Genomic DNA, 27,848 nt, shown 5'->3' on the forward strand with positions numbered 1-27,848 from the left:
GGCGAGAAGCAACATGGTAAAGGGGCGAGGGAACTCCAGGTCCCTTCTCTCTCCCTTCCTCTTCTCCCCTCTCCTCCTATCCCCTTCCCACCTCTCTTCCCATTGCCCTCCCCTCCTGTTCTCCTCACCTCCCCTCATTCTCCCCTCCCATTCACTTCCTTTCCTACTCGTCTTGTACACACACTCTTTCTCTATCTCCCTTCCTTTTTCCTTCTGTCCTTTCTTTCTTCCCAGTGCCTCCACCTGCCCTTACACAGTGCCTCTGCAGCTCAGGTTGGCATCGACCCCATAGACAGACAAGGATGAGCCCTAATCTCCTTGATCTTTTCTGTCTTCCAAGAGTTAGGATTACAGGTATGAGCCAGGGTGTCCAGATCAAATGCATCTTTCTTAGAAAGCAGTCACACTGTTTTTGGATTCTTGATGATTAAAAAAAAACATCTCATAGGACTTAGGGATGCTAATAAACAACTAAATTTCTGCCTTAGGGGGTGGAATTAGCAATCAATTTCCATAAAACACACAAAAAACTCACACAACCTCAAAAGCGCTTCATAAAAGTATTTAGCATGGGTAATAATAAAGCTATAGCAAAGTTACTAATGCATGCCTACATAATTTATTATAGAAATCTAAAGGGGTCCAGGGAAATTCAAAGCAGCCATTTTAGATTTATTTGTTTTGTGTGTCTGTGTACATATGGAGGTCAGACGACAGCTGATTGGTCAGCTCTCTCCTCCCACCACATAGGTTTTCACTCAAACTCAGGTCATTGAGTGAGGCAGCCCGCCATTTTCCCTGCTGAAACATTTCAAGGCCCAGGATTTATCTTTCTTTTAGAGGTATATATTGAAATAGGAGATGACAAATGGTCCAGGATTGTCACTAAGTTTTTTTTTTGGTCTAAAACTAATGCAATTTTTGAGTTTAGGTCATCAATATAAGAGGGTTTTCTTTTTCTTTTTTTTTTTTTTTTGCATGTGGCTTAAAGTTTTACAATAAAAAATTTAAAAACCCATATCTAAGAGCTGTTTTAAACATTTCTATGAAGTCTGTTGTACTATAGGTAAGCTGCTGTCAAGTTTAAAAATTGTAGGAACCTGATTCTCTCTTCAGAGGATATACGTCATCTTCCTGGGATGTGACTTTTGAAAGCGATAGCCTTTCTTTGCAGGTTCAGGGCCAGCAGACTAGCACATTGCCCTAATGCTCAACCATCCTTTCTTTTACTCACTGCAAATTGTAAAGTCCCAGAAGACCCATTCCTCGGAAATCTGTTTTCGGATCATCGCCTTGGAAGCCAATCTCACACCACTGCTTCGAAATCCGAGACTCCAGTGGAGTGTTGGGCTTCAGGAACTCCCACAGCTGGAGACAGAGGAAAAGACAAGCATCCATGGGTGTGCACACACAAGTGTCCTGTCTTACTGCCTCAGATGCTGTGAGCTGTATTCTGACAAGGGGATTTTCAAAGGTGAATATATGCACATATTTTATGATAGCAGTTCTTAAAGGTGACTCAACACTTATCTGGGTTAGATGATAAAAAGAAAGAAAAAAAGCCCCAAACGTTATTTCACACTAAGAGCAAGAGGCTATAGGCCTTTACTCTCTTCTCAAGGGTGAGCCGTAGAATGTGGTTGTGGAACTGTTGCTTTGAAGACAATGGGATGCACACATGTATAGTCTAATGTTTTAAACCTTCTCATTTTTGTTCCTAAGTAAGTGAGGTAAAGAGATAAATAATATCTCACAGAAATGCTCTGGGGGGCGGTCTCTAAAATATGAAATCTACAAGGAAAAAGGAGATTGGAAAATGTTGAGGTCACCTGGTGTTCAACTCCACAGAAACCTTACACCAATACGCTTAGCATGAATATTAATTCCATTAATAAAAACAATAGTGGACTGGCTTGAGTTTCACTTCTTAGGTCTTACTGTGATGGGCATAAGAGCAAATACCACACAGCTAGATAAAGAAACATCAACATCGTTCATGAGTGAGCCTCAAAATACATTAGCATCTTGAAGAGTTGCCTAAAATAGTCCCATTCAAAATCTACTCTATTTACCAGTGGAAAATACAAATTTAGAACATTATACTCTTTGCTGCATTATAAATTTAGTTTATTTTCCAGGTTTTCTATAGACAACTAGGTTTAGCATACACCATAGTGATAGAAATAGGTCAATGGAGGACAGGTATTGGTGTTGGTGTTTCTCTGTAAGTGTGTAATGCCCAGACATAAATGCAGCTCTAAGCTTCCTAATGCAGGTGCTAGAATTTGAGTTTGGGTCCTGCGGAAGAGCAGGAAGGGCTCTTGACTGCTGAGTCATCTCTCCAGTTCCACAAATATTATATACATTCTAATTATTACATTTTATTTCTTTGTGTGTGTGTATGTGGTAGTCATATGTGTTAGCACATGGTGTGTGTGTGTGTATAGATGCTGCACATGTCTGTTCACTTGACTGGGGCCAGAGGTTGGTACTGAGTCAATTGGTCTTTACCTCACCTTTATTGTTTTGATACACGGACTCTCAGTGAACCTGAAGCTCACTGATTCAGCTCGACTAGATGGCTAGTGAGCTTCAAGGAGATTTTGTAGGATGCTGCAGATTTAAATTACAGGTCCTCATGCTCACACAGTAAGCACTTTGCTGACAGCCTTTTCTCCAGGCTGAGATTGAGTCCCCAAAACTCTGTACAAAAGTTTGGAATGATGGCTTATGCTTTTAATTCTAGTTCTGGGATGTAGGGAGGGAGGTGACTCTGGAATTTGCCAGTTCCAGGTCAACGAGAAACACTGTCTCACAAAGCAAGGTGGGTGACCTCTGAGGAGTGACATCCAAGGTTGACCTCTCACCTCCATGGTCACACACACAAATGTGCACATGCACTCACAATTGTGTATGAGCATGCGCGCGTGCACACACACACACACACACACACACACACACACACACACACACACACATTGCAGTTCACTTCCACGTGTTGTGGTTTTAGTGAAAATGATGCTAATATTACTTCATCTTAAGATCCAACATTTATGCTGCTGTCCCAGTACAGCCGTTCAACTTATCTAAAGGTACAGCGATGTCAGGCATGGTGGTACATTGCCTGACATCATGGCACATGGCAGGTAGAGGCAGGCAGGTGGACCAGGAGCTGAAGGTCAGTCTTGGTTACACAGAGAACTAAAGGCCAGCCTGGGTTAGCTGAGCTACAGACTGGGTGAGCAAACCCTGCACGTGATCTTTTTACATTACTTTGGGCAGCGAGCTCTGTTGGCTCTGCTGTAACTGCTTTCTTTTGTCTTTGTAGTAAAATAGCAGCCAGGGACAACAGAAATACTCCCACATGGCTATGTGACAGACCATAAGTGCTACAAATGGGTGGGAGGTCAGGATTTGTCTGTGGGCTTTTGTTTGCTGACTTTTGTCCTAAACAGGTTAGTGAAGTAGGAAGCAGGGGTGTCATCGCCCACCTTAAAGACTGAGCTTGAACTGGGGCAACTCTACACCAACATTGGCCAGGTTCTGCAGACACAAGGTCAGACCAAGGCATGGTTTCCTCTGAAGACACAGTACGTGAGAGCCTTTCTAATGATGTGAGCTTGCACAGTTACTAACCACTCAGTCTCAGTTTTCTTACCCCCATTTCCAAATGATAATAAAGACAGTAGATCAGCACAAAGTTACTGTGAGAATTAACATGGAGAACTCGGTGCAGAATTTACTGTAGTAATCAAAACGTAGCAAACATCCAGCAATTGTTTCAATATTATGACTGTATTACTTTCATACTTGGAATTCAAATACCCAAAGGGGCAGAATAAAGATCCCTCTACCGTGTGTGTTTGGGAAGGATAGAGACTATTACAAAATTCAGTGGATAAAGATTTTAAAAGCTAGGTGGCTCCTTCCTTGAGAATAGTGAATAACAGTAGGAGCGATGAACAAGGTCCTGGGCACTTGGGTGTCACGGCTTAGTATGTGCTATGGTGAATGGCTCTGTATGTCATGGATGGGGACACAGGAGGTGGAGCTCAGAGATATATTGGGAAGAAGCTGAAGGGCAGCTCTGAGAATATGGGCTCTCTACTGTAGTACATAGGAAGCCTGAAGATTTTTTTTGTTTTGTTTGAGAAAGAATTTTTCATGCATCCCAGACTGAGCTTCAAGCCCCAGACATCTTGCTTTGGCTGCCTCAGTATGATAGAGGCATGTAGGGATTAAAATGGCTAGACTTGTCTCACAAAAGCCAGAAGATGGAAGGAAAGAGTGTAAAGGCCAGGGTGTCTTACATCTGTAACCTCAGCATTTCAGAAGCTTAGGCAGGAGGATTGTCACGAATTCAAGGACAGGCTTGGTTCTATAGTGAGTTCAGTACCAACTCACAATTGCAGGTAAAACTTTGTCTCAAAACAGTCAAACACCAAACAAAAAGTGCCAAACTTAACAGTCAACTGTTCTGGCTTTATTATTTACTAGACATGTGATAGATAGTCGGAACCTGAACTAACATAAATGTCGTTTTTTCTCATCTCTAAAATAGTCACTAACCTGATTCCTTAGCCATGACATCAGAATAATAGCATGTACATAGTCAAATCCTAACCATTGATAAAAGTTGACATACTGTTGGAGTGTGTCTGAAGTACACTACACTGTTTGAGATAAACTCAAAGTTAGCAAATAGGATTTGGATGCCTGTTCTGTGCCATCTTAGCTGGCTTTAACATCTAGCCAAGTATGATGGCTAATCTTGGTTGTCAACTTGACCACATCTGGAATTAACAAGAACCCAAGCAGTTGGGCACACCTGTGAGAGAGTTTTATTGGATGGATCATTTGAGGTGGAAGACCCACCCTAAATCTGGGCCACATCTTCTGGTGACTCAACCCTGCCCCCCCACCCCGCCACACACCTAATAAAGGTCATGGAAGAAGGAAGCTTTTGGGTTTTTGGCCTGCTTGTTCCCACTCTCAATGGCAAGTTCATCTGTCTTGTTCTTGAGCCTTTTTGGTGCTAGAACCATCAAGTGAATCAGTTGCTTCAGGATATCAACACGGCCTGAAAACTGGCAGCTCTCTGGGAATACCTGGGGACTCCAGCTCCAGATTGGAATGGGTGAGACATTAGTCTTGTAGATGAACAGTTACCGGATCTGTCAGGAGACAGCCATTGTTGGACCTTGAGCCATAGCTGGAAAGCTGCTCTAGTGTATCGCCTTTTAATATCTACGGATTCATTGCCAGTTCCGTTACTTTACAGAAACCAGACTAACACACTATGGAACTACAGTAAGTCATGCATTCACCCATATGTCTGTCTGTCTCTGTCTGTCTCACTGTGCCTCCCCCACCCCTTGATGGACATCCACTATAAGCTAGCTCACATATGAGACAAGCCACACAGCAGGCACACAAATGCCATTAGCTAATGTTGAGTTTATCTCAGCCATTGCAAAGCATTTTGGACATGTGTAGCCAGGCTGTTAACTGATTCATTTCCTCTTCATTCACCTTGATCCTGGCTATTACATCACTTTGCTGAGCTTGACAACCTCCATCAGAAAATGGTCAGGAGGACGGGCAGTAGGAGGAGGCAGAAGGCAGCTAGTAGGCTAGCTAAAAGTAACAGGGGAGAGAGTGAAGAAGGAATGCTGGGACCAAGAATGAATTTTCTTCAGTTCTTAATGATCACTTCTGACCCAGCGTTGATTAATAGAGACATATGGATCACAGTTTAAGTACTTGCACACACAGAAACACACACTCTTCCACACAAAGCACAAGATGTGTTTAGAAAATTAGGTTTGTTGATATTTTTTTAAACAAGATAAAAATGCTTCTTTCTTTTTTTAAGATTTGTTTTTAATTACATGTACGTGTGCATCTGTGTATGACTACACATACTTGAGTGTAGGTGTCTGAAGAGGCCAGCAGAGGGCATCAGTTCTCCTGGAGCTGCAGCTGCCTGCTGTGGGTGCAGGGAACCCAACATTAAGCCCCAGGCCCTCCTGAGCCATCTCTCCAGCCCCTCCCTACATTTTGTCACTGGCTATTTGAATTTTAGGAAGAGACAGAGAAACACTTGATACCAGAAGAGCATCATCTATTTTTAGAAGTGAATGTCTGAAACATTTAAATTTAATTAGTAGTTCCAAATGTTGGTCTGAATGTTCTTGTTTGGGCTTTAATTACCTCGTATTTTGGTGTTTTGTGAAAAGTTTTATTGCTGTCTGATGAAGTTGCAGTATCAACTCTCATAAGATTAGAAACAGGAGTACTTACAACTCCGCATTCCTTGGCTGGCAGGTTTAATGTACGAAGTACAATCCTTTACCTTCTCTTTGACTGTTTGCCAAGTCACATGAATAAATAATCAGCCCGAGGATCCTGGGTAATTTCCCCAGAGGGCTATTGCTGAAGTAGAAATCAACCTCGTTGTCTTTGATGTGTATTAAAGTCGTAAGTAAAAACCCCATGACAGTCTGACAAATGCCGCCTCGATTCTCCTACAGCTTTCAACACATTTGAAGCAATCCACACTTGAGCCAAGTGTGAGATGCCCCTCCCCCATACACATCAGCTCTGATGTTTTCTCAGGTTATAAAAATCAACTGACAGGCTTTAAGGTTGATTTTGCATAGGAATTTTCTGATGAAAACTATACATCCAAGGAGGAAGAGAACTCAGACCTGCCCATCTGTTACAGCACCCACATCTTATTTATCTCTGTATCCCAGTAAACATATGAGTGGCTGGCCTGAGTTGCTTGGCAGCAGTTTGTGGACAGTGGCAAAGGGCTCACCTTCAGAAGCATCTCTTCATGCTGGGGGTTGTCGGAATCATAGGGTTCTCTGCGCAGTTTTTCCACATCTGCAATGAGGTTTCTGTAACCCACGATTTGCAGAAGGCAAGCCTGGAGAGAGATCCCCAACCTAAAGTACAGAAGAATCAAGTGTGAGGGAAAAATATGACCCCCTGTACTGTTGGCATCTGCTCACTGGATGCTTGTATGATAGAACTTCTAATGTAAATATTCTTATGTATATATTCAGGAATATATATTCATGTATATATTTACCATCCCTCTTTAAAAAATCCTTTTTTGCTTGTTTGTTTAGTTTCTCCTGACAGGATCTCATGTTGCAGTCTAGGCATGCCTAGAACTCATTCCATAGCCAAGATTGGCCTCACTTTCATGACAATTCTCCTGTCTCAGCTTCCCATCATGCCTACCTAGAAGCACAATTCTTGCTGAACTGTGAAAAATCTTTTTCCTTCATTTTAGCATTTTTTTTTTTTGAGACAGGGTTTCTCTGTGTAGTCCTGGCTGTCCTGGAACTCACTTTGTAGACCAGGCTGGCCTCAAACTCAGAAATCCACCTACCAAAGTGCAAGTGCAACTGTTTTGGAAAACAAAAACAAAAACAGACAAAAAACCCAAAAGCCCCCAAACCAAACCAAACCAAACCAAACCAAACCAAACCAAACCAAACCAAACCAAACCAAAGACCAAACAAAGCCTTCAAGAAGGTGAGTTGACGTAAGATTTGAAAGCAGCGCTGACGATAGATTCCTAGGGACCATCTCTCTTGGTATATTAGATTTACTTCAACGGTCTGTGTTTGAGAGGGAGGGAAAGGAAGAGAAGGAAAGAGGGAGGGGCCCTCAGGAGATTCAGGATAAGAAAATTTCTGTACAAAATAAAAGGAACAAAGGCAGCGGTGGTGACTGTAAGAGGGGTAGCAAAGGCCACATCATCTGTGTGTGTGGTGTCTCAAGACAAGCGGGGACAGACTTATCTCCACCATTCCTGCCAGGACTACTTATTTTATAATATTTGTTCTTCAAGTCTCATTTCCAGGGCTAGAATGAAAACCCCCATTCCTTTCATTTCTCCTCATGAGGCTTCTCATGCCGTACCATGGTACACGTTCTGCTGTGAGTGGACAGCAGATTGAATTTATATATTTATGCACATACATACGTGACAATAATAATTAAAGAAAAAGAAGCCATAAGTTTGAGGGAGTGGAGGAGACAGAGCATGGGAGGGATGGGAGGGATGAGGGGAAGGGGGAATGGTGTAATCACTTTTTAATTAAAATAGTTTTAAAAATTTAGTAATGATTGTGTGTGTGTGTGTGTGTGTGTGTGTGTGTGTAAGCGATTATGTGCACATGTGCATTCAGATGCCTGCAGAAGTTACAGGTGGCTGTGAGACCCCATGTGGATCTTGGGAACCAGACTCAGGTTCTCTGCAAGAGCATTAAGTGTTCCTAACTGCGGGGTCATCTCTCCAGCCCAGGAGAAGATTTTAAAACTAGTTACTATGTAGTGAAGTCAACCTTAACATCTGAGTGAGGGAAAGGTTCAGCTTACTAGCTCATAAGACTACAGATAGATGTTGTAGAGACTAGGAGGAAATGGAGTTTTTCTGACTGAACTCCCAGACAGATCAAGACATAGAGCAGTGCCTAGCATACTGTAAAATCCCTTCAACTCTGTCTCCTTCTTGGTTAATTAACAGTTTTTCTCAGCAGTGACATCTGAAGTCCTCATGCAAACAGATCTAAAAGACAGTTTGATTGTTACCTACCTCAAAGTATCTCTAAATATACCTGCCTTTAGAATTTATTTTATCTAATGCCTTTAAGGTCGAAACTTTACTGAAAAAAATTGCTGCACCCAGTGGAAAATATAAAGCTAAATTTAAATGTCATGAACATTGCCAAGTGCATTTTAATACTTCCAAGATGAGAGGAATAAATTATAAAGTTCTAAAATATTCATATAAAAGCCATCTCTTCCTCCCACACATGCCTGTCTTCTTGACAAGCAGGTAGGAACTGTCTCTAAGATTATCATCCTAGCACGATGGAATATTCATGAGAGAACTGAGGAATATTCTAGATGGAGCAGAACCAGTTAAAGCACATTATGATTTGAACACGTTAAATTAATGTAAAGCACAGACATTAAGTAGTGTCCTGCTGATCAATAGGCTTCCTTGATCTCATGTTTGACACCAGCTTACACACTCTCTTTTCCCCTCCATGGCAACAAGCTCACAAGCCAGAAATCTAACACCACTGCCATTTACGAACATGAAGAGCCTCCGTTTTTATTTATTACTCATCTGAAAGTCAAAACACTACAGATGGTTATTTTAAAGAGAAAGGGAAGAGGGAGAGGGAGAGGGAGAGGGAGAGGGAGAGGGAGAGGGAGAGGGAGACGGGAGAGGGGAGGAGGATTGGGAAGAGGAAGAGGACAGGAATGGGGAAGGGGAGAGGGAGAGAGAAGGGGAAGAGGTCAGGGAGGTGGGAGGGGAGAGGGAGGGGAAAGGGAAAAGGGAAGGGGAAGGGGAGGAGGAAGGGGAAGGGGAGCGAGAGAAGGGTAGCCATGTTCTGTATTTCTCACATACAAGTCTAATTCTTACTGTGGATTGATGTCAGGGTTAATTTTTTTCAATTCCATGATGTCATCAATAGTCTTTTCGATAGCATCAGGATGAACACTCACGGATGTCTGCAACAGCTGAAAAACATCTTTCAGTCAGTTTCCTTCATTCGCACCAGTGGCTTCAATACTACCTCTTGGGATGGAGGCGTTAAGTGCCACACATCTGTATGAAAGCAGGCGCTGAGAGCAGGCTGAGGTGGTGTGCTTGAATTCCCGTGCTTCCACAGCTAGGGGGCGCCATTTTCCTGGTTACGGTACTTGGCATACAGGAGGCACATGGAAGGCTTGTAATTTGCTTCACTCCTCACCATTGTCGATTGTTTTAAGCGATTTATATCACACTGATCTGCTTCCCTGTTCATCTGATAGACGGAGGGCTCGGGAGACATAGTCAGTCTAAAGCAGCGGTTCTCAGCCTTCCTAGTGCTGCGACCCTTTAACACAGTTCCTCATGCTGTGGTGACCCCAACTATAAAATTATTTTTATTGCTACTTCATAACTGTAATTTTGCTACTGTTATGACTCGTAATGTAAATATCTGTGTTTTCTGATGGTCTTAGGTCACCCCCGGGAAAGGGTCATTTGACCCTCAAAGGGGTGGCAGTCTTCAAGATGAGAACCAGTGGTCTAAAGGTTGCCAAAGTTCAAGAAGATGAGATTAAAAAAAAATCACCAAAATTCTTGCAAAACAAAATGTTTTTTCCTTGTGTAGAGAGTCAACTGTGTAATCGTTTTGAAAAATATTAATTTTATTTGATATGTATGTGTGTTTTGCCTGAGTGTGTGTCTGTGCACCATGTGTGTGAAGTGAAAGTCAGAAGACAGTTAATGATGGCTGTTAGCCCTATGTGTCCTGGGAACCCACCTTGAGTCCTCCGAAGAGCTCCTAACCACTGAGCTCTCTCTCTATCCCTGTGCATCGTTTTTATTATTAATATAGGGCTTCTCTGACTTCATTGGAAAAATCTCAAGTATAAAGTTAAGTGATTTGATTACTGTGCTATCAAACAGATAGCTGATATAGTTATTACAGTCTTATCTTTTGATTTAAGAGGGAGTATAAAACGAGTGCATTCAATACTAAATTAAACTTTACACGTCTCCCTAGAAACTGTCATATATGTAAAAATGATTGTTAGCAATGAATTTACATTAACTTTTAGTCAGAGATAACTTTTTTGCTCTTGAGACTTTTATTTTAGTTTTTATTGTTTTAAAAGTTTTTTTCTTTATTACATTGTGTGTGTGCCTGTGTGGGGTGCACACTCTACACAATATAGACATCAGAGGACAAACCTGAAGGAGTCCTTTTGTCCTTGTGGGACCAGGGCATCAAACTACCTTCACAGGCTGGGCCATTTCACTATCCCACAATTTTCATATTTTATGATAGAAGTAAGCCCCTCAGTGAAAAATTAAAGTAAGAAAATAATTTTATTTACCTTGCTTTTTGAATCTCTCAGCGACGTTTCTGTTAAGGCAATAACACACACACAAAATGCCATTAGAAATGACGCTTTATGAGTGCTTGAATATTACTTACGGGAAATGAACATTGCAACTTCAATCCCGCCAACTCTGAATCCCGCCCTCCTTGCTCGACGCTCACCAATTTTCATGGTTCTGGAAGCTCCAGGTTTGGTGCCGTAGCAAATCCTTTGCAGTTCACACCTTCCGGTGAGCTTCCGCATCACAAACTTCATGCAGCGCCACAAAAATTTACAATAAAAATACAGGCACACCTGGATCAACATCCTGTGGGGAACAAAAGACAGCACCCTTCCGATAGAAAGCTGGGAGAGAACAGAAGCAGCCACCACCAGCAAGAAAAGAAGCCGGGGAAGAAAATCAGCCATTAGATTTCAGAGTCCATGGGTGTTCATTACTCCACTCCGGAGAGTGACAGTTACTATGGCTACACCACGCCAACAAGCTGAGGGTAAAACCCTGAGATTCTTCTACCATCTCTGTCTAAAGTATTTTGGAATTCAGTCGGTGTTAATATTGCCTCTGTCTGAGACATTGGGGCGGGTGTGCCTCCTATTACCTCGAAGACTGGCTGCTCAGCTCCCCCAACAGCGCCCCCCACCCCCAACAGCCCCCCACCCCTACCGTCTCCAGCCATTACTTAAGGCCCTCTACTCAGGGTCCACTGCTGGCATTTTCTCCTTTCCTCTCTCTCTCCCAACCTTTCCTGTTTCCCTATGTGGTCCCTTGCCCATTGCAGTTCTCCTTTGGTTGCGCAGCGGCTACTGACCAATCCCAGCACTCGTTGCTTCTGCCCTAAAGCTTCCCTGTCCTCATCAACTTGCAGAGGAGGCACTTTTGACCTTTTACTCCTCCTCCACTAGACAGTGTTCTCTGATTTAAACTTTCCAGAGACACGCCAACAAACCAGGGATCGTGTTGTCTCCAGCATGCCTGTATTTGCATGTAACTGAACTTGTGACTTAGGTTTTTATGTAGATTTTCTTTTTAAAAATGGAAGTGCCCGCTCCTTTGTGCTACTGTGCCAAATCTTACAAACCTGTCACCCAGAGTGCTATGTTCAGCCCATCCCTTCACACTGTGTCCTAGGAAACAGAGTTATTTCTATTTCATCCCGCTGGTGTCATTTCTAAAAGATTTGAACGCCCTGATTCCCTTTAGTCCCAAAATAAGGTGTTTAGGGTTATTCAGCTCAATTACAATGATTAACATTCTTAATAATGTGACCCATTTAGTTGATTGATTAGTCAAGCAGTTATTTGGTTATATTCATGCATTTGAATTGTTCCAGTCCAAATATTACCAACAACCTTGTATTAAAAGTTAGGAGTCTAATGTGTCCAAAGGCACAGGCTTTCGATCTTGTAAACACACACACACACACACACACACACACTGATGACAAGAAAGAGCCAGTATCAAAGCTGCCCCACCAAAAGAAACAATGGAATACTTTTGCAGGCAAGAAAATCACACCCTAGGATAGCTAGTAATATGGGAATGTTCACAATATTTACTAAACAGAAAAACTGCACTCAAATACACACAATGACCTAAGTTTTATTTAAGAAATAAAACAATTTTAATAGTGATTTATTGTTAATTATTGGAATCAGTAGCAGTAATTTTTTCTCCATTCACTAAGTACATTTTTTCTCTACATTTTTTAAAAAAAGCTCAAAAATGATAAAGCCCTAAAGTGTATAAAATGATTACCATAATCACACCCAATTACTATGAAATCATTACTATGACATCTGACATTTAAGTGTTCAAGTCAAATACATTCTAAGCTCTGTTAGGATTCAGATGAACAGGTTTCAAAAAAAAAAGTTATCCTAAAAATAAATTTAGTAGAACATTTTGATTAGGCAAGTGAAAAGATTATAAAACCTCAATGTGTTCATTTGGAAAAAGAATGTTATTTTCTAACTAGTGGATGACTATTGCAGGAAAAAAAAAAAAGAGTTATCTTTTTGTTGACTGGTCTCCAGCCAGCAATGATAGAAATTCTGGGAAGTATTACTTTTTATTTTATTTTATTTTTATGGTTTTAGAGCTTTATTGTAGAAAGGTAGGGAGAAAGGAGAGAAGGGAGAAAGAGAGAGGCTGGCCATGGCCACATGGAGAGAGGGGGGAAGAGAGAGAGAGAGAAGGAAGGCTAGAGAGTGAGAAAGGTGAGAGCTTAAAGAGCGTATGACTTCTATTATAAGTGTAAAGGCGGAAAGCCTTTACCTGTTCTGTTCCCGCTTTCAGTCGCCAGTGACTCGTGTCCAAACAAAGCCCCCTTTCAAGTCTGTGCATCAGGACTCTAGACCACATATCTCTGGGTCCTTATAGTACTAAGTCTTGACAGAGTTAAAGGCTCTGAGAACTGCTTATGGAGGGCTATTGTTTAGGAAGTGAGTGTCCTCCAAAGGCCCATGTGTCAAAGTCTTGATCACCTGGGAAGTGGTGAGACCCGGAAGGAGGACTTTCGGCCAGTGAAGGGGACCATGGGATCCTGTCCCTTTCCTCTGCCTTTGCTGTGTGGTCACAGGTGAGCAGCTTTGCTCCCTGAGTACTTCTGACCTGAAGTGCTGCCTCACCACAGGCTCAGAGTGACACACAGCAATTACTGCAAAATTGGTCTTGATCACAGTAAGAGACGCTTTTTAACCCACGGAGCTCCTTCATCGTCACTCCACCCAGAGTAAACGCACCAGCTATTTTATAGCTTAAATTAGGCTCTGGAATGTCACCCCTGTGACTGCTGTATCAGGCCTACACACGTGTGTGTCTTGAGACTTAGAGGTGGTATCCAGATGTCAGGAAGTGACTTGGAGCCTGGGTAGCATTTCTCCCCCAAATCTCCTTGTATTTCAGAAGAAAAAGCCTACATGACGTTTGCAAGCAGATAATTTTGTATAAAAAGAGAAAAAAAAGACATCGTATTCTGTTTGCTTCTCTCTCTCTCTCTCTCTCTCTCTCTCTCTCTCTCTCTCTCTCTCTCTCTCTCTCTCTCTCTCATACCCCCAAAGATGTTTACATTGTCAAGAGTAGTGAAATGCAGCAGAATTGCATTGCTTAGGATGCTTAGAATTGCTTAGGATGAAAGCATCACTCTGACGATGTGCCAGAAGACTATGGCTGCCCTGTCTCATAGACGCATAAATCACCCAGCAAACCATGAGTGACAAACTCCGGATGGCCTGGCACTCATGTGCTACCTACTCGGTGGTGAGCTTCAAGCCTGCACTCTTTGAAACACTATTTGTTATCCAAGAAAAATTTAAATTTCCTCCTCCTCCTCCTCCTCCTTCTCTCTCTCTGAAAGAAGGGAAGTTTGTTTTAAAGATATGTATTTTATGTGTATAAGTGTGGCAGCATGTATGTACGTGTACCACATGTGTACCTGGCACCTGAAAGTTCAGAAGAGGGAGTTGGATCTTCTGGAACTGGAGTAAGAGATGGTAGTGAGCTGTGGTGTGGGTGCTGGGAGCCAGACTCAAGTCCTCTGCAAGAGTTACAAGTGTCTGTAACTGCTGAGACAACTCTCTAGTCCGTCCCTTGTTTTTCTAATTACACAGACACTTCATTTAAAGTACAGCTTGTCATTCTAAATACTATCTTGAAAAATGTCAAATCTTCAGATCAATCAATATTGTGACAGACATAATCTATGTTGTGTTTACTGCATAGGCTAGTCTAGTTAAGGCATGCTTGGAAGTAGAAGATCTGAGTTCTCCCTACATTGACCCAGTAGGTATATCCAACTTTCTACCCCATGGAAGGACCAGAGCAGCAAAATCCCCATACGCCTGGGTTCAATTACGAAAACTATGAAGTTTACGGGGGAAATTCTTGATCAAAAGAAGAACAACATTTTAAATGATGAAACATTTTGTGAGGTTGTTAACTATGTTGACATAGTACTCAGAGAAGGAAGAAATTAAGAAACAGACACATAAATATGTTTTTCTTTTTTGATTGAGGGAGGGAGAGAGAGAGAGAGAGAGAGAGAGAGAGAGAGAGAGAGAGAGAGAGAGAGAGAGAGAGAGAGAGAGAGAGAGAGAGAGGAGTGAGGGGCATGGTCTGTCTAGTTCTTCTCCAGGTTGAGGAACTCTTAGGGCTCGTTCTTGTCCTTTCCCCATTGTGCTCTATGCCCTTGGGTCTGAGAGGGGGCACTGCACATACAGCCCTGGGACAGACCTCCCTCTGTCTCTCACCCCTTCCACCAATGACACAGCCTAGGGGGCTTCTCCCCACCTCAATCAGCAATTGATAAAAGATTAGTTTTAAGGACATTGCTTTTCTCCACCCACTAATGAGAAGTCTTTTAGAGACATGAGTGACAAACTCCGGATGGCCTGGCACTCATGTGCTACCTACTTGGTGGTGAGCTTCAAGCCTGCACTCTTTGAAACACTATTTGTTATCCAAGAAGTCTTTTAGAGACTTCTCATTAATGAGAAGAATTTTGTAGGCATTCTCAGGACTAGAAGGTAAAAGCCTGACAGTCACCCATGCACAGGCAGTAGAGTTTTGCACTTGCTTCTGATTTTTAATCATGTCTTTCTTTTAATGTCCCAGAATGAGCTGCTGCAGCCCCTGAGCAGGACCCTGACTCAGACTCCATAAGAGCTCCTATATGTCTCCCATCTCTAACGTTTTCTGCTACTGTTGTTTATTAACACGCTGGATAGTGGGGTTTTTTGGCTGAGTTCACAGCAATGTTCTTCCATAAAACAATTGTGTCTATATTTAGTATTCACTCTCTAGCCTCAGTCAGAGTAAATTTATTGAAAATGAATCATATCTTTGTCTCCAAATAAAAGTGAACTCCTGTTTAGGCTGCTTTGTGAGAGAAGCGCTGATGGCCAAATGGGGGCTCTGGAAGAGCAGATTCAGGTAGAACCTGCTGGGGCTTTTGCCTGAGGATGAGGGGTGGGCACCTGTGTTGCATACTACTCCATCATTTAAACTATGGGTGTCAGCCATCTTTGTTTGAAATGATAAGAGAAAACAGGCTTAAACATAGTTTCATTGACTGTGCTAATGATAGTCAACTCTTGCTTGAAGAAATCCTGTAATAAACAAGAAGTAGATTCTTGGTGAGAAACTAGGCTATCCAAAGGGAGAACGATTGGTTGTCTCAAATCACAGTGGCTGGGTGGAAACAAACACTAGTCGCAGAGAGTCCCTCCATACCCCAGCACCACGGATACAGTCTAAAATGACCTGAGAATCTGTGGGTGTTCTCTTGAAGTGCTTGATTAAGGGGACCAGCAATTGGTATAGAATTAATGTGACAAAGGTGTTTGGCTGAGTAAAGCAGACCTTCTCCTTCACACACTTTTGAAGGGGAAGGGAGAGTCCGAAGACTTGATATGTGAACTGGATGGGAAATCACACATGGGAGAAAGAAAACACCTGTGAGTGGCTGGGAAAATGTTCCTCTCCTACAGAGAGGGGGCGAGTCCCTGGGCCCTGTCACCAGTGGAGTGGAGCTCACAATCTTTCCTAGCATTCTTCCTCTGAAGAGACCATACTGCCTTCTGAGAAGTAACTATTAAAGGGACTTGTGGGTAGCTATCTTCCATGGTTTGATGCTGTCTCTAATTCTGTTGCCCATCATGGTGATGGGCATTGTGTTTACATTCAGGGAGACTTTATCTGTGGGCTTACAGAATACGCAGGGATCACGAGATCAGTGAAATAATTAATTAATGGTTCATCCTCTTCCATCCACGGAAAAGGAGTGGAGGTTTAATTTAATTTATTAATGTTATCTTTACTCAGATTAAAAATCTGATACATAAAGGCATTCCTTTTACAAGATTTATTTTTTTACACTCACATTTTTTTTGTTCTGTGTATTATGCATGAGAGGACCAGCAAACACTATATATTGACATTAAAACATACTTAAATGTCATATCAACTATAAACTTTTATTGGCAAATAAAAGTACTTTTTAAACTAGGGGCTGGGGAGGTGATTCTATAGGTTTCTTCACAAACAGGAGGACCTCAGTTCAATCCCTAGCACCCACATAAAGAGCCAGGGGTGGCAGTGTGCATCTGTAACACTAATTATGAAGAGGCAGAGATGGGGGGACCTCTCGGGGTCCCTCTCCTGCTATTGTAGCTGAACCAGTGAGATCCAGGTTCAACAGGAGGCCCTGTCTCAAAAAATAAGATGGACAGTGACTGAGGAAAATACCTAACATTGGGACCTTTGCTCCCACATACATGTACATATATATGCCTTTTCACTTTACCATACATGTGCACAAATACATATACAATAATAATAAATAAAAATTTAAAACCAAAATATTGAAAAATAACATAATAATTCTAGAGGAAAATATATGGTTCTGTCCTCTGAAATGGCACAGAAAAGCTTAATCATTAAAATATAAGATTAATTTTGTTTTTAATTATATGCTTGTGTGTGTGTGTGTGTGTGTGTGTGTGGCATGTGTGTGGTATGTGTGTGTCTGTATGTGTCTGTGTGTGTGTATAAGTGTGTGGTATGTGTGTGTGTGTATAAGTGTGTGGTATGTGTGTGTCTGTATTGTGTCTGTCTCTGTGTGTGTGGCATACGTGTGGTGTGTGTGTGTGTTTGTGCACCTATGAATGCAGGTGTCTACCTGCAAAGGCTAGAACTCCACGTGAGATGAAATTACTGGTGGTTGTGGTTGTCAGAAGTTGGCATTGGGAACTCAACTATTTTGCAAGAGCAGATGAGCTGCTTACCAGTGGACCGTCTCTTAGGCAATAGGAAAGCCAACCTTGATTGTCCCACAGGGACTTAAGAAAATGCCTGGGAGGTCATTGTGTTTTTTTTCCAGAGGAAGAGAGAAAATTCCCATAGATAAATAACTAGAATCCAGAGCAGCTTCTATGGGGTGCCCTTGGCTTTCATTGGTCTTGTCTCTGTAGGAAGGGTTTAATAAATAGTCACATAGACAAAGAGTGAGCCCCTGAAACGCTGAGGGAAAACACAGTGCAGAACTGGCATAGCACACCCTAGAGATGGCACCCAGAGGGAATAACTGAGTGAAGAAACAGTTGTTGTTTCAATGCATGGAAAAACTACAATATGTGCACATAGATATATGTAGATTAATCAGCTATATGTGTGCGCATGTACATGTATGGCTTATGTGGCTGTGTGCATTTATGCTTTATATACACATATAAACATGTCTGTATATGTCTGTATGTATATATATGCCCTGAAAAAAGGAAAATTATGACAATGTATTAAAGTACCCAACTTCTGTGAGAAGAATTGGGTGCATGGGCCATTCATATACTTTGCTGGGTTTTGTTTTATTTATTTATTTATTTATTAAAGATAGCTTCTCTATCTAATAAACTCTATCAATGTTTCAAGTGATACTATGAAAATTCAGGGATAGCCACACACCACTGTGCTGTTGCCCCTCAAAGGCACGGGAAGTCAGTTGATATTGGGGGGAACATTTGCCTGGATAGTCTAGAAATCAAACTACAAATGCATTTGTAATTTGCCAGAATGAGTTATGTGGTATCAGACAAGCTACTTGGTGTCTCTGGGTCTCTGCTTTTACATGTGTGTTAAAGGACGGGCTTAGACTGGGTTTTCAGTTAATGGGAGATAAGCTAGCAGAGAAAAGGATTCCCTTCCGAGCCTTCTTTGAGTTGGGGTAAAATGCTACTGTGTTCTGGGCTGTTTGATCCTATAGTTGCAAATGTAGGATTATCTCTAAATTCCTCCATTCACCCTCTGCTCTCTCTACACGGTGTCCACATCTCTCAAAGTGGGCCACCTGCACTGCGGTGCTCACTCTACTTTGCTCACAGTGGCTTTTCCATCTCTTTTTTTTTTTTTTTTTTTTTTTTAATATTTTTATTACATAATTTCCTCAATTACATTTCCAATACTATCCCAAAAGTCCCCCATAGCGCCCCCCACTTCCCTACCCACCCATTCCCATTCTTTTGGCCCTGGCATTCCCCTATATTGGGGCATATAAAGTTTGCAAGTCCAATGGGCCTCTCTTTCCATTGATGGCCGACTAGGCCATCTTTCGATACATATGCAGCTAGAGACAAGAGCTCCAGGGTTCCGGTTAGTACATCATGTTGTTCCAACAATAGGGTTGCAGATCCCTTTAGCTCCTTGGGTACTTTCTCTAGCTTCTCCATTGGGAGCCCTGTGATACATCCAATAGCTGACTGTGAACATCCACTCCTGTGTTTGCTAGGCCCCGGCATCGTCTCACAAGAGACAGCTATATTTGGGTCCTTTCAGCAAGATCTTGCTAGTGTATGCAATGGTGTCAGCGTTTAGAAGCTGATTATGGGACGGATCCCTGGATACAGCAGTCTCTAAATGGTCCATCCTTTCATCACAGCTACGAACTTTGTCTCTGTAGCTCCTTCCCTGGGTGTTTTGTTCCCAATTCTAAGAAGGTGCACAGTGTCCACACTTTGGTCTTCATTCTTCTTGAGTTTCATGCGTTTAGCAAATTGTATCTTATATCTTGGGTATCCTAAGTTTTGGGCTAATATCCACTTATCAATGAATACATATTGTGTGAGTTCTTTTGTGATTGTGTTACTTCACTCAGGATGATGCCCTCCAGGTCCATCCATTTGGCTAGGAATTTCATAAATTCATTCTTTTTAATAGCTGAGTAGTACTCCATTGTGTAAATGTACCATAATTTCTGTATCCATTCCTCTGTTGAGGGACATCTGGGTTCTTTCCAGCTTCTGGCTATTATAAATAGGGCTGCTATGAACATAGTGGAGCATGTGTCCTTTTTACCGGTTGGGACATCTTCTGGATATATGCCCAGGAGAGGTATTGCTGGATCCTCCGGTAGTACTATGTCCAATTTTCTGAGGAACCGCCAGACTGATTTCCAGAGTGGTTGTACAAGCTTGCAATCCCACCAACAATGGAGGAGTGTTCCTCTTTCTCCACATCCTCGCCAGCATCTGCTGTCACCTGAATTTTTGATCTTAGCCATTCTGACTGGTGTGAGGTGGAATCTCAGGGTTGTTTTGATTTGCATTTCCCTGATGATTAAGGATGTTGAACATTTTTTCAGGTGCTTCTCTGCCATTCGGTATTCCTCAGGTGAGAATTCTTTGTTCAGTTCTGAGCCCCATTTTTTAATGGGGTTATTTGACTTTCTGGAGTCCACCTTCTTGAGTTCTTTATATATATTGGATATTAGTCCCTTATCTGATTTAGGATAGGTGAAGATCCTTTCCCAATCTGTTGGTGGTTTTTTTGTCTTATTGATGGTGTCTTTAGCCTTGCAGAAGCTTTGTAGTTTCATGAGGTCCCACTTGTCAATTCTCGATCTTACAGCACAAGCCATTACTGTTCTATTCAGGAATTTTTCCCCTGTGCCCATATCTTCAAGGCTTTTCCCCACTTTCTCCTCTATAAGTTTCAGTGTCTCTGGTTTTATGTGAAGTTCCTTGATCCACTTAGACTTGACCTTAGTACAAGGAGATAGGAATGGATCGATTCGCATTCTTCTACATGTTAACAACCAGTTGTGCCAGCACCATTCAACACACCACTTTCACCAATGGACAGATCATGGAAACAGAAACTAAACAGGGACACAGTGAAACTAAGAGAAATTATGAATCAAATGGATCTGGCAGATATCTACAGAACATTCTATCCTAAAACAAAAGGATATACCTTCTTCTCAGCACCTCATGGTACCTTCTCCAAAATTGACCACATAATTGGTCACAAAACAGGCCTCAACAGATATAAAAATATTGAAATTGTCCCATGCATCCTATCAGATCACCATGGACTAAGGCTGATCTTCAATAACAAAATAAATAATAGAAAGCCCACCTTCACGTGGAAACTGAACAACACTCTTCTCAATGATACCTTGGTCAAGGAAGGAATAAGGAAAGAAATTAAGGACTTTTTAGAGTTCAATGAAAATGAAGCCACAACATACCCAAACTTATGGGACGCAATGAAAGCATTTTTAAGAGGAAAACTCATAGCTCTGAGTGCCTCCAAAAGGAAACTAGAGAGAGCACACATTAGCAGCTTGACAACACACCTAAAAGCACTAGAACAAAAGGAAGCAAATTCACCCAAGAGGAGTAGACGGCAGGAAATAATCAAACTCAGGGGTGAAATCAACCAAGTGGAAACAAGAAAAACTATTCAAAGAATCAACCAATCAAGGAGCTGGTTCTTTGAGAAAATCAACAAGATAGATAAACCCTTAGCCAGACTCACTAGAGGGCACAGGGAAAGCATCCTAATTAACAAAATCAGAAATGAAAAAGGAGACATAACAACAGATCCTGAAGACATCCAAAACACCATCAGATCCTTCTACCAAAGGCTATACTCAACAAAACTGGAGAACCTGGATGAAATGGACAAGTTCCTAGACAGATACCAGGTACCAAAGTTGAATCAAGATCAGGTTAATGATCTAAACAGCCCTATATCCCCCAAAGAAATAGAAGCAGTCATTAATAGTCTCCCAACTAAAAAAAGCCCAGGACCAGATGGGTTTAGTGCAGAGTTCTATCAGACCTTCAAAGAAGATCTAATCCCAGTTCTTCACAAACTATTCCACAAAATAGAAACAGAAGGTACTCTACCCAACTCATTCTATGAAGCCACAATTACTCTGATACCTAAACCACAAAAAGACCCAACAAAGATAGAAAACTTCAGACCAATATCCCTTATGAATATTGATGCAAAAATCCTCAATAAAGTTCTTGCTAACCGAATCCAAGAACACATCAAAACAATCATCCATCCTGACCAAGTAGGTTTCATCCCAGGGATGCAGGGATGGTTCAATATACGGAAATCCATCAACGTAATCCAGTATATAAACAAACTCAAAGATAAAAACCACATGGTCATCTCGTTAGATGCGGAAAAAGCATTTGACAAGATCCAACACCCATTCATGATAAAAGTCTTGGAAAGATCAGGAATTCAAGGCCCATACCTAAACATGATAAAAGCAATCTACAGCAAACCAGTAGCCAACATCAAAGTAAATGGTGAGAAGCTTGAAGCAATCCCTCTAAAATCAGGGACTAGACAAGGCTGTCCACTTTCTCCATACCTATTCAACATTGTACTTGAAGTCCTAGCCAGAGCAATTCGACAACAAAAGGAGATCAAAGGGATACAAATTGGAAAAGAGGAAGTCAAAATATCACTTTTTGCAGATGATATGATAGTATATATAAGTGACCCTAAAAATTCCACCAGAGAACTCCTAAGCCTGATAAACAGCTTCGGTGAAGTAGCTGGATATAAAATTAACTCAAACAAATCAATGGCCTTTCTCTACACAAAGAATAAACAGGCTGAGAAAGAAATTAGGGAAACAACACCCTTCTCAATAGTCACAAATAATATAAAATATCTTGGCGTGACTCTAACTAAGGAAGTGAAAGATCTGTATAATAAAAACTTCAAGTCTCTGAAGAAAGAAATTATAGAAGATCTCAGAAGATGGAAAGATCTCCCATGCTCATGGATTGGCAGGATCAACATTGTAAAAATGGCTATCTTGCCAAAAGCAATCTACAGATTCAATGCAATCCCCATCAAAATTCCAAATCAATTCTTCAACGAATTAGAAAGTGCAATCTGCAAATTCATCTGGAATAACAAAAAACCTAGGATAGCAAAAACTCTTCTCAAGGATAAAAGAACCTCTGGTGGAATCACCATGCCGGACCTAAAGCTCTACTACAGAGCAATTGTGATAAAAACTGCATGGTACTGGTATAGTGACAGACAAATGGACCAATGGAATAGAATTGAAGACCCAGAAATGAACCCACACACCTATGGTCACTTGATCTTCGACAAGGGAGCTAAAAACATCCAGTGGAAGAAAGACAGCATTTTCAACAAACGGCTTTTCCATCTCTTACACCTGCTGTCCTTATTCTAAACTACTAACGTCCTAGGTCCTGGAGATGTTGTTCAGTGACCAGCGACATGTTTAGAATGTGAAGGTCCAAAGTTTGAATCCTAGCACCAAACAACCACATTCCAACCACCTGGCTCCTCCAGTGTTACCTCACTGAAGACATCTGTGAACATCACAGAAAGCCTGCAACTGCCACAGACCATGCTCTTTCCTGTATCTTAGCTTGGCATGGCCTCTCCAGCTGCTCTGTTACTTGGGAGCAGAGACCATTTCACAAAGACTCATAGCAGCACACGGTATGGGGCTTACAAAATGCAGAAGCTACCGGAAATTGGTCTGCGTTCGAATGCTAAGCAAGCTTCCTCATCTTCCGCTGTAAGACACCCATCCAAGTCGCTATAATATGGGTGTCATCTCAACAAGTGCTGACAGGAAGAATCAGTCTCCTGTTATCCAAGTGTGAATGACTTACAAAGCCCCACACAGTTATGCTTGTGAGTGATGAGGCTTTAGTTAGCCAATCAGAACAGTAAAATACTTCCCCCAATTACTTCAAAGCCCAGAAGGATGGGGAGGTTTGCTGTGTTGCTCAGTTTCTCTCATGGAGGTTTGAGCTTGGCAAATTTTTGCCCTTCTTTTCTTACTTCAAGAATGAACATACACAGGAAGGTTCACAATGGAGAAGTGGGAGACTGGGGCTGGAACAGTTAGTGGCAACTATTTATGAGGGGTGACTTCAAAATTCCCTTTATCAGAATCTTCCAAAATAGTGTTCTGGTGGCTTTAAAAAAAATCTAATTTCAAAATAATGACATTCTAATGAGGACAAATATCTTGAGTGTAAGTCTTGAGCCCCATTACCATATCTATCAATTGAATTAAAATAAATACAGTATATAATAAAACCTAAACTCCTAAGCCTTAGTTACACGTGGAGTATAAAACATGCTGACCTTCTTTTGGGGTCATATGGGCACGTTGTTCTCATTCACTGTACCCTTTGCTTTCTTATTATGCAGTCGTGGCTAAAGTCAGATTGGGTGCCTGTGAACAGTTAGCCAACCTCCCACAACTGCGTTCAATTACAGACTGCATTCAATTACCTCTAGCTGGGTGTACTCTTCCTGTAGTAATGATTTGCTCTATCTGATGTATTTAAAGTGACATACATAAAACATTTTCTTTTTTCCTTTATGCATTGAATATCTCCACTATTACTATATGTGGTGGCAGTGGCAGCTGAAGTGGAGGCTACTGCTGTGATTTGATTGGCCGGTGTAAAACTCATGTTCAAACTGATCTCCACTATGAAAGTTAAGGGATTGGACCAGTAACACCTTCTAGAAATGACTAGGCCATGGATGCACCACCCTCATGAAGGAGTCCATTTATGGGTTAGTGGGTCAATCCATTTATGATCTTGAGAGTAGGGCTCTTATGTAGTCTAGTTTGGGCATCTGTCATAGGCTCCTCTCACCACGTAGAGCCTTGTGTAGCCTTGTGATTCTTCAGGGTCTTTGGCAGCAAGAAGGTCCTGTTCAGACGTAGTCTTTCTACCTTGGACCTCCCAGTTTCCAGAATCATGAGCTGAATAAACTTTTTCTTTCTTTCTTTCTTTCTTTCTTTCTTTCTTTCTTTCTTTCTTTCTTTCTTTCTTTCTTTCTTTCTTTCTTTCTTTCTTTCTCTCTCTCTCTCTCTCTCTCTCTCTCTCTCTCTCTCTCTCTCTCTCTCTCTCTCTCTCTCTCTCTCTCTCCCTCCCTTTCTTCCTTCCTTCCTTTCTTTCTTTCTTTCTTTCTTTCTTTCTTTCTTTCTTTCTTTCTTTCAATAAATTGTTTGGATTGAGGCATTTAGAAAAGAAAGGACTAATACAGATATTGTATAGTTTAAATGTGAGTTAAAACATTCTTTCTTACAATCTGGATGCCTCAAAATTAATCTAGTTTGCTAAGGTATTCATTCAGGACATTTCAGTTGACAGATTAATCTCCTTGTGGCCTTTTAAGTAATGCTGAAATTCTCCTCAGTAAAAGTCAGCTCTTCATTTTACCTAACACAAGGAATCAGGAGTTAACACTTGATTCACCCAGGCAATGTTATCAATGTTATGTATCTTTTCTTTTCCCTTCCTTCCTTCCTTCCTTCCTTCCTTCCTTTCTTTCTTTCTTTCTTTCTTTCTTTCTTTCTTTCTTTCTTTCTTTCTTTCTTTCTTTCTTTCTTTCTTTCTTTCTTTCTTTCTTTTGAAAAGAAAGAATTTTGAAAGTTGCCAAACAACTATGAGAATGGACTGTTTAGGGGAATAAATGGTAATATAACCTAAGAGAGTTTGTAAATTTCTTGATGTCTATCCTTTCACATTCCATATATATTAACAAAAAATAAACTGAAACAATATGACAGGAAAAATATTAAAAACAAAATCTCAAGCAAAAACCAGTAATCAACTAAGAATGGGCAATGAACCTACTTTTGCTATTTCAAAATAAATAATTGGTGGAGACCCCCTCTTTTGTTTAACACTTCTTCATGTGGTGTCTGTGATTGTGTATGTGTGCGCGTGTATGCTTGTGCACATGTGTGTGCACATGTGTGTGTTTGTGTATACCTGTTTGCCTGTGAGTATGTGGGTATGCCACAGCACACATGTGGAAGACAACAGGCAGGAGTTGGTTCTCTCTTTCCACCATGTGGGTTCTGGGATCAAAATCAGGTCATCAGACTCAGTGTCAATCATCTTTACCCTATCAGCCATCCTGCTGCTCCCTCATTTCCTTCTTAATTTTTAGTCTGCTATTCTATCCTCAGTCTCACATAAGGAGTCAATGACAAATAATCTTTATAAATATATGCGTTAAGGAAAAACAGAAGTTTGTGTTAGAACACACAACTGACGCTGTGGGTACAAAATCTTACCAATGGATTTTCATTTTACCAGTTCCCAATCATCAGGTGGAGATTGGTTCTGAAATAAAGTATTAGGATCTCTCCAAACACACCATTGCACCCATTTGATTTCATAAGGAAACTTAGAAAAGCCAGTGCTACAATTGCTTGTAGAATGACTGGTTTTGGCTCAAGTTTAGTTCATCAGCACAGGCCTGACACAAATCTCACCATCACCCTAACCTCTGTGATGGAAGTAGCTCCTGGCTGCTAAGCTTCAGGCCACATTGAGCTTGGAAAGAATCCATATTTGCATTCAGGAGATAGTCAAAATACCAGCTTTTCTTGACTGTATGAACAGGAGAGTTAATAGCCATGTCAACCAAAAATGTATCAGGTCAAATAAATGTCTTAGTGATACTTTAAATACTATCTTTTCACATAGCTGAGATAAATTAGTGATATTCTGTTCAAGCTAGCAAACTCAATAATGATGATCTCCAGATAGTTTTGCATAATTGTCCAGTAATCACCACTGACCATGACAAAGCACAGTGAATCCCTCACACCCTTATCTACACCCCCAGAAACAATGATGGAAACAAAACCAGTGGGGGGAAGCAATCCTTAAGTCACCTCTGAGAGAGTCAAATAATATCTTGAAAGAAGCAAGCCCATTGCTTAGAGGGTGACCAGAGCAGAGCAAAGGATGTGTCACTATCTTGATGGAAAGACGACTACATTTTTTTTTGAAAATGCATTTAATTTTTCTAACACTCAGCCTGATTTTATTTTTTCATATTTTAATATTATTCAATATATTTTATTAATAGAAACATTGATGGCAATTAATAATCTTGAAGTTAGTTATAAGATGTCCAGCCGATGTTTTCTAACCAGCAGGACTGTCCAAAGAACACTAACACAGATACTCCATGCAGGTCTGTCTGGGAGCTGTTAACAGATAACGCAGAGACATCACCAGGCAGCAGAAAGAAGCTGAAAACAGACTGTGGTGAGGAATAATACTAGTGTGATTTGGTGTGTCAGCCAAGTTCTAACTTTTTGGAAATTTACAATTCTTTATTTCAGAGCAGTGGATTTTACACAGATTACAACTGATCCCTTAATAGATGATTCATAGACTTCAAATTTCATGTGTTTGTATATCATCCGTCAGGAACACATGCCTCCAAGGTTGTGAAGAACATTCATGTTCTTAGGCCCAGGCTCTCCCGTCACCTCCACGTGCTCTCTCAACATCAAAGGGTGGACAAGAGTTAGGAGAGGAGCCTCACACACAGGTTACTCTCATTCAAGATGCTATGCCAACAGACCTGTCTTGGGACCACAGCTGAGGACCAGAGGAAAGAGCTTTCTGACTGGCAGGGGAGTTTCAGCTTCAGAGGGGTTACCCAGGGAGCAGAGGTCACTTACCTCAGGAAGTGCTTCATTTTGCAGGCGTTGACTCTCCGGATGCTATGCCAACTGTCTTCAAGCAACTGCTTCCAAATTTGCTTTTGCAAAGTAAGTGTGGGCTACAGGAAAAAAATTACATGAGTTACTGGGATTTCCAAACAAAGTCCTCCTGTCTTGCTGGATACGACAACATGCTCCATGCCCAGAACACTATCACTAGAACTGCCCACGGGAGGAATTCAAAGGCTGGAGAGGAAAGCTGCAGCCTTTCACCTTACAATCGTACAGTTAACTTTTCATTTTATAACTCACTTGCTGGGGATGATTTTGTGAGCTTCAATAATAAGCCTTTTCTCTTTGGGGGGTATTTTTCCTAATATTTTAAGGAACAACATGTATAAGAAAAATAAATTAAAAAACCATAAAAACTACTATCATGGTTTCCAGGTGCCCCATGACCCCAGCACCCTTAACTTTCCAAAAGCACAATTCAAAAAGAACAGGAAGGAACTGATACTATTGTTAAGCTCAGAATTGCTATAATTGGTATATGTTAATAGACAATTTTAAATAGTTGTTCAAGAGCCAGGTGCTCCTGACAAATAAATAAATGTGTCAAGTTCAAGGTATGTA

General features: G+C 41.2%; 1 protein-coding gene across 3 annotated transcripts in view; it reads right to left on the minus strand.

The window, feature by feature from the left end:
* Elmod1 (ELMO domain containing 1) overlaps positions 1–27,848 on the minus strand; it is a 61,770-nt gene that overhangs the window by 13,681 nt on the left and 20,241 nt on the right. For 2 of the 3 annotated variants that reach the window (XM_029482140.2, XM_021172727.3), the window contains exons 2-7: positions 27,234–27,334; positions 11,091–11,236; positions 10,924–10,952; positions 9,458–9,555; positions 6,824–6,953; positions 1,235–1,368 (exon numbers count right to left, since the gene is read on the minus strand). In XM_029482140.2, the coding sequence (XP_029338000.1) occupies positions 1,235–1,368; positions 6,824–6,953; positions 9,458–9,555; positions 10,924–10,952; positions 11,091–11,236; positions 27,234–27,250 (554 nt within the window). In that variant the 5' untranslated portion in view covers positions 27,251–27,334. Of the gene's footprint in view, positions 1–1,234; positions 1,369–6,823; positions 6,954–9,457; positions 9,556–10,923; positions 10,953–11,090; positions 11,275–27,233; positions 27,335–27,848 lie in introns of all 3 variants that reach the window. The other variant, XM_029482141.2, reaches the window with a different exon arrangement.

The sequence above is a fragment of the Mus caroli genome, unplaced genomic scaffold (genome assembly GCF_978045245.1).
Source record: "Mus caroli unplaced genomic scaffold, Mus_caroli_1 scaffold_11, whole genome shotgun sequence".
NCBI classification, from domain to species: Eukaryota; Metazoa; Chordata; class Mammalia; order Rodentia; family Muridae; genus Mus; species Mus caroli.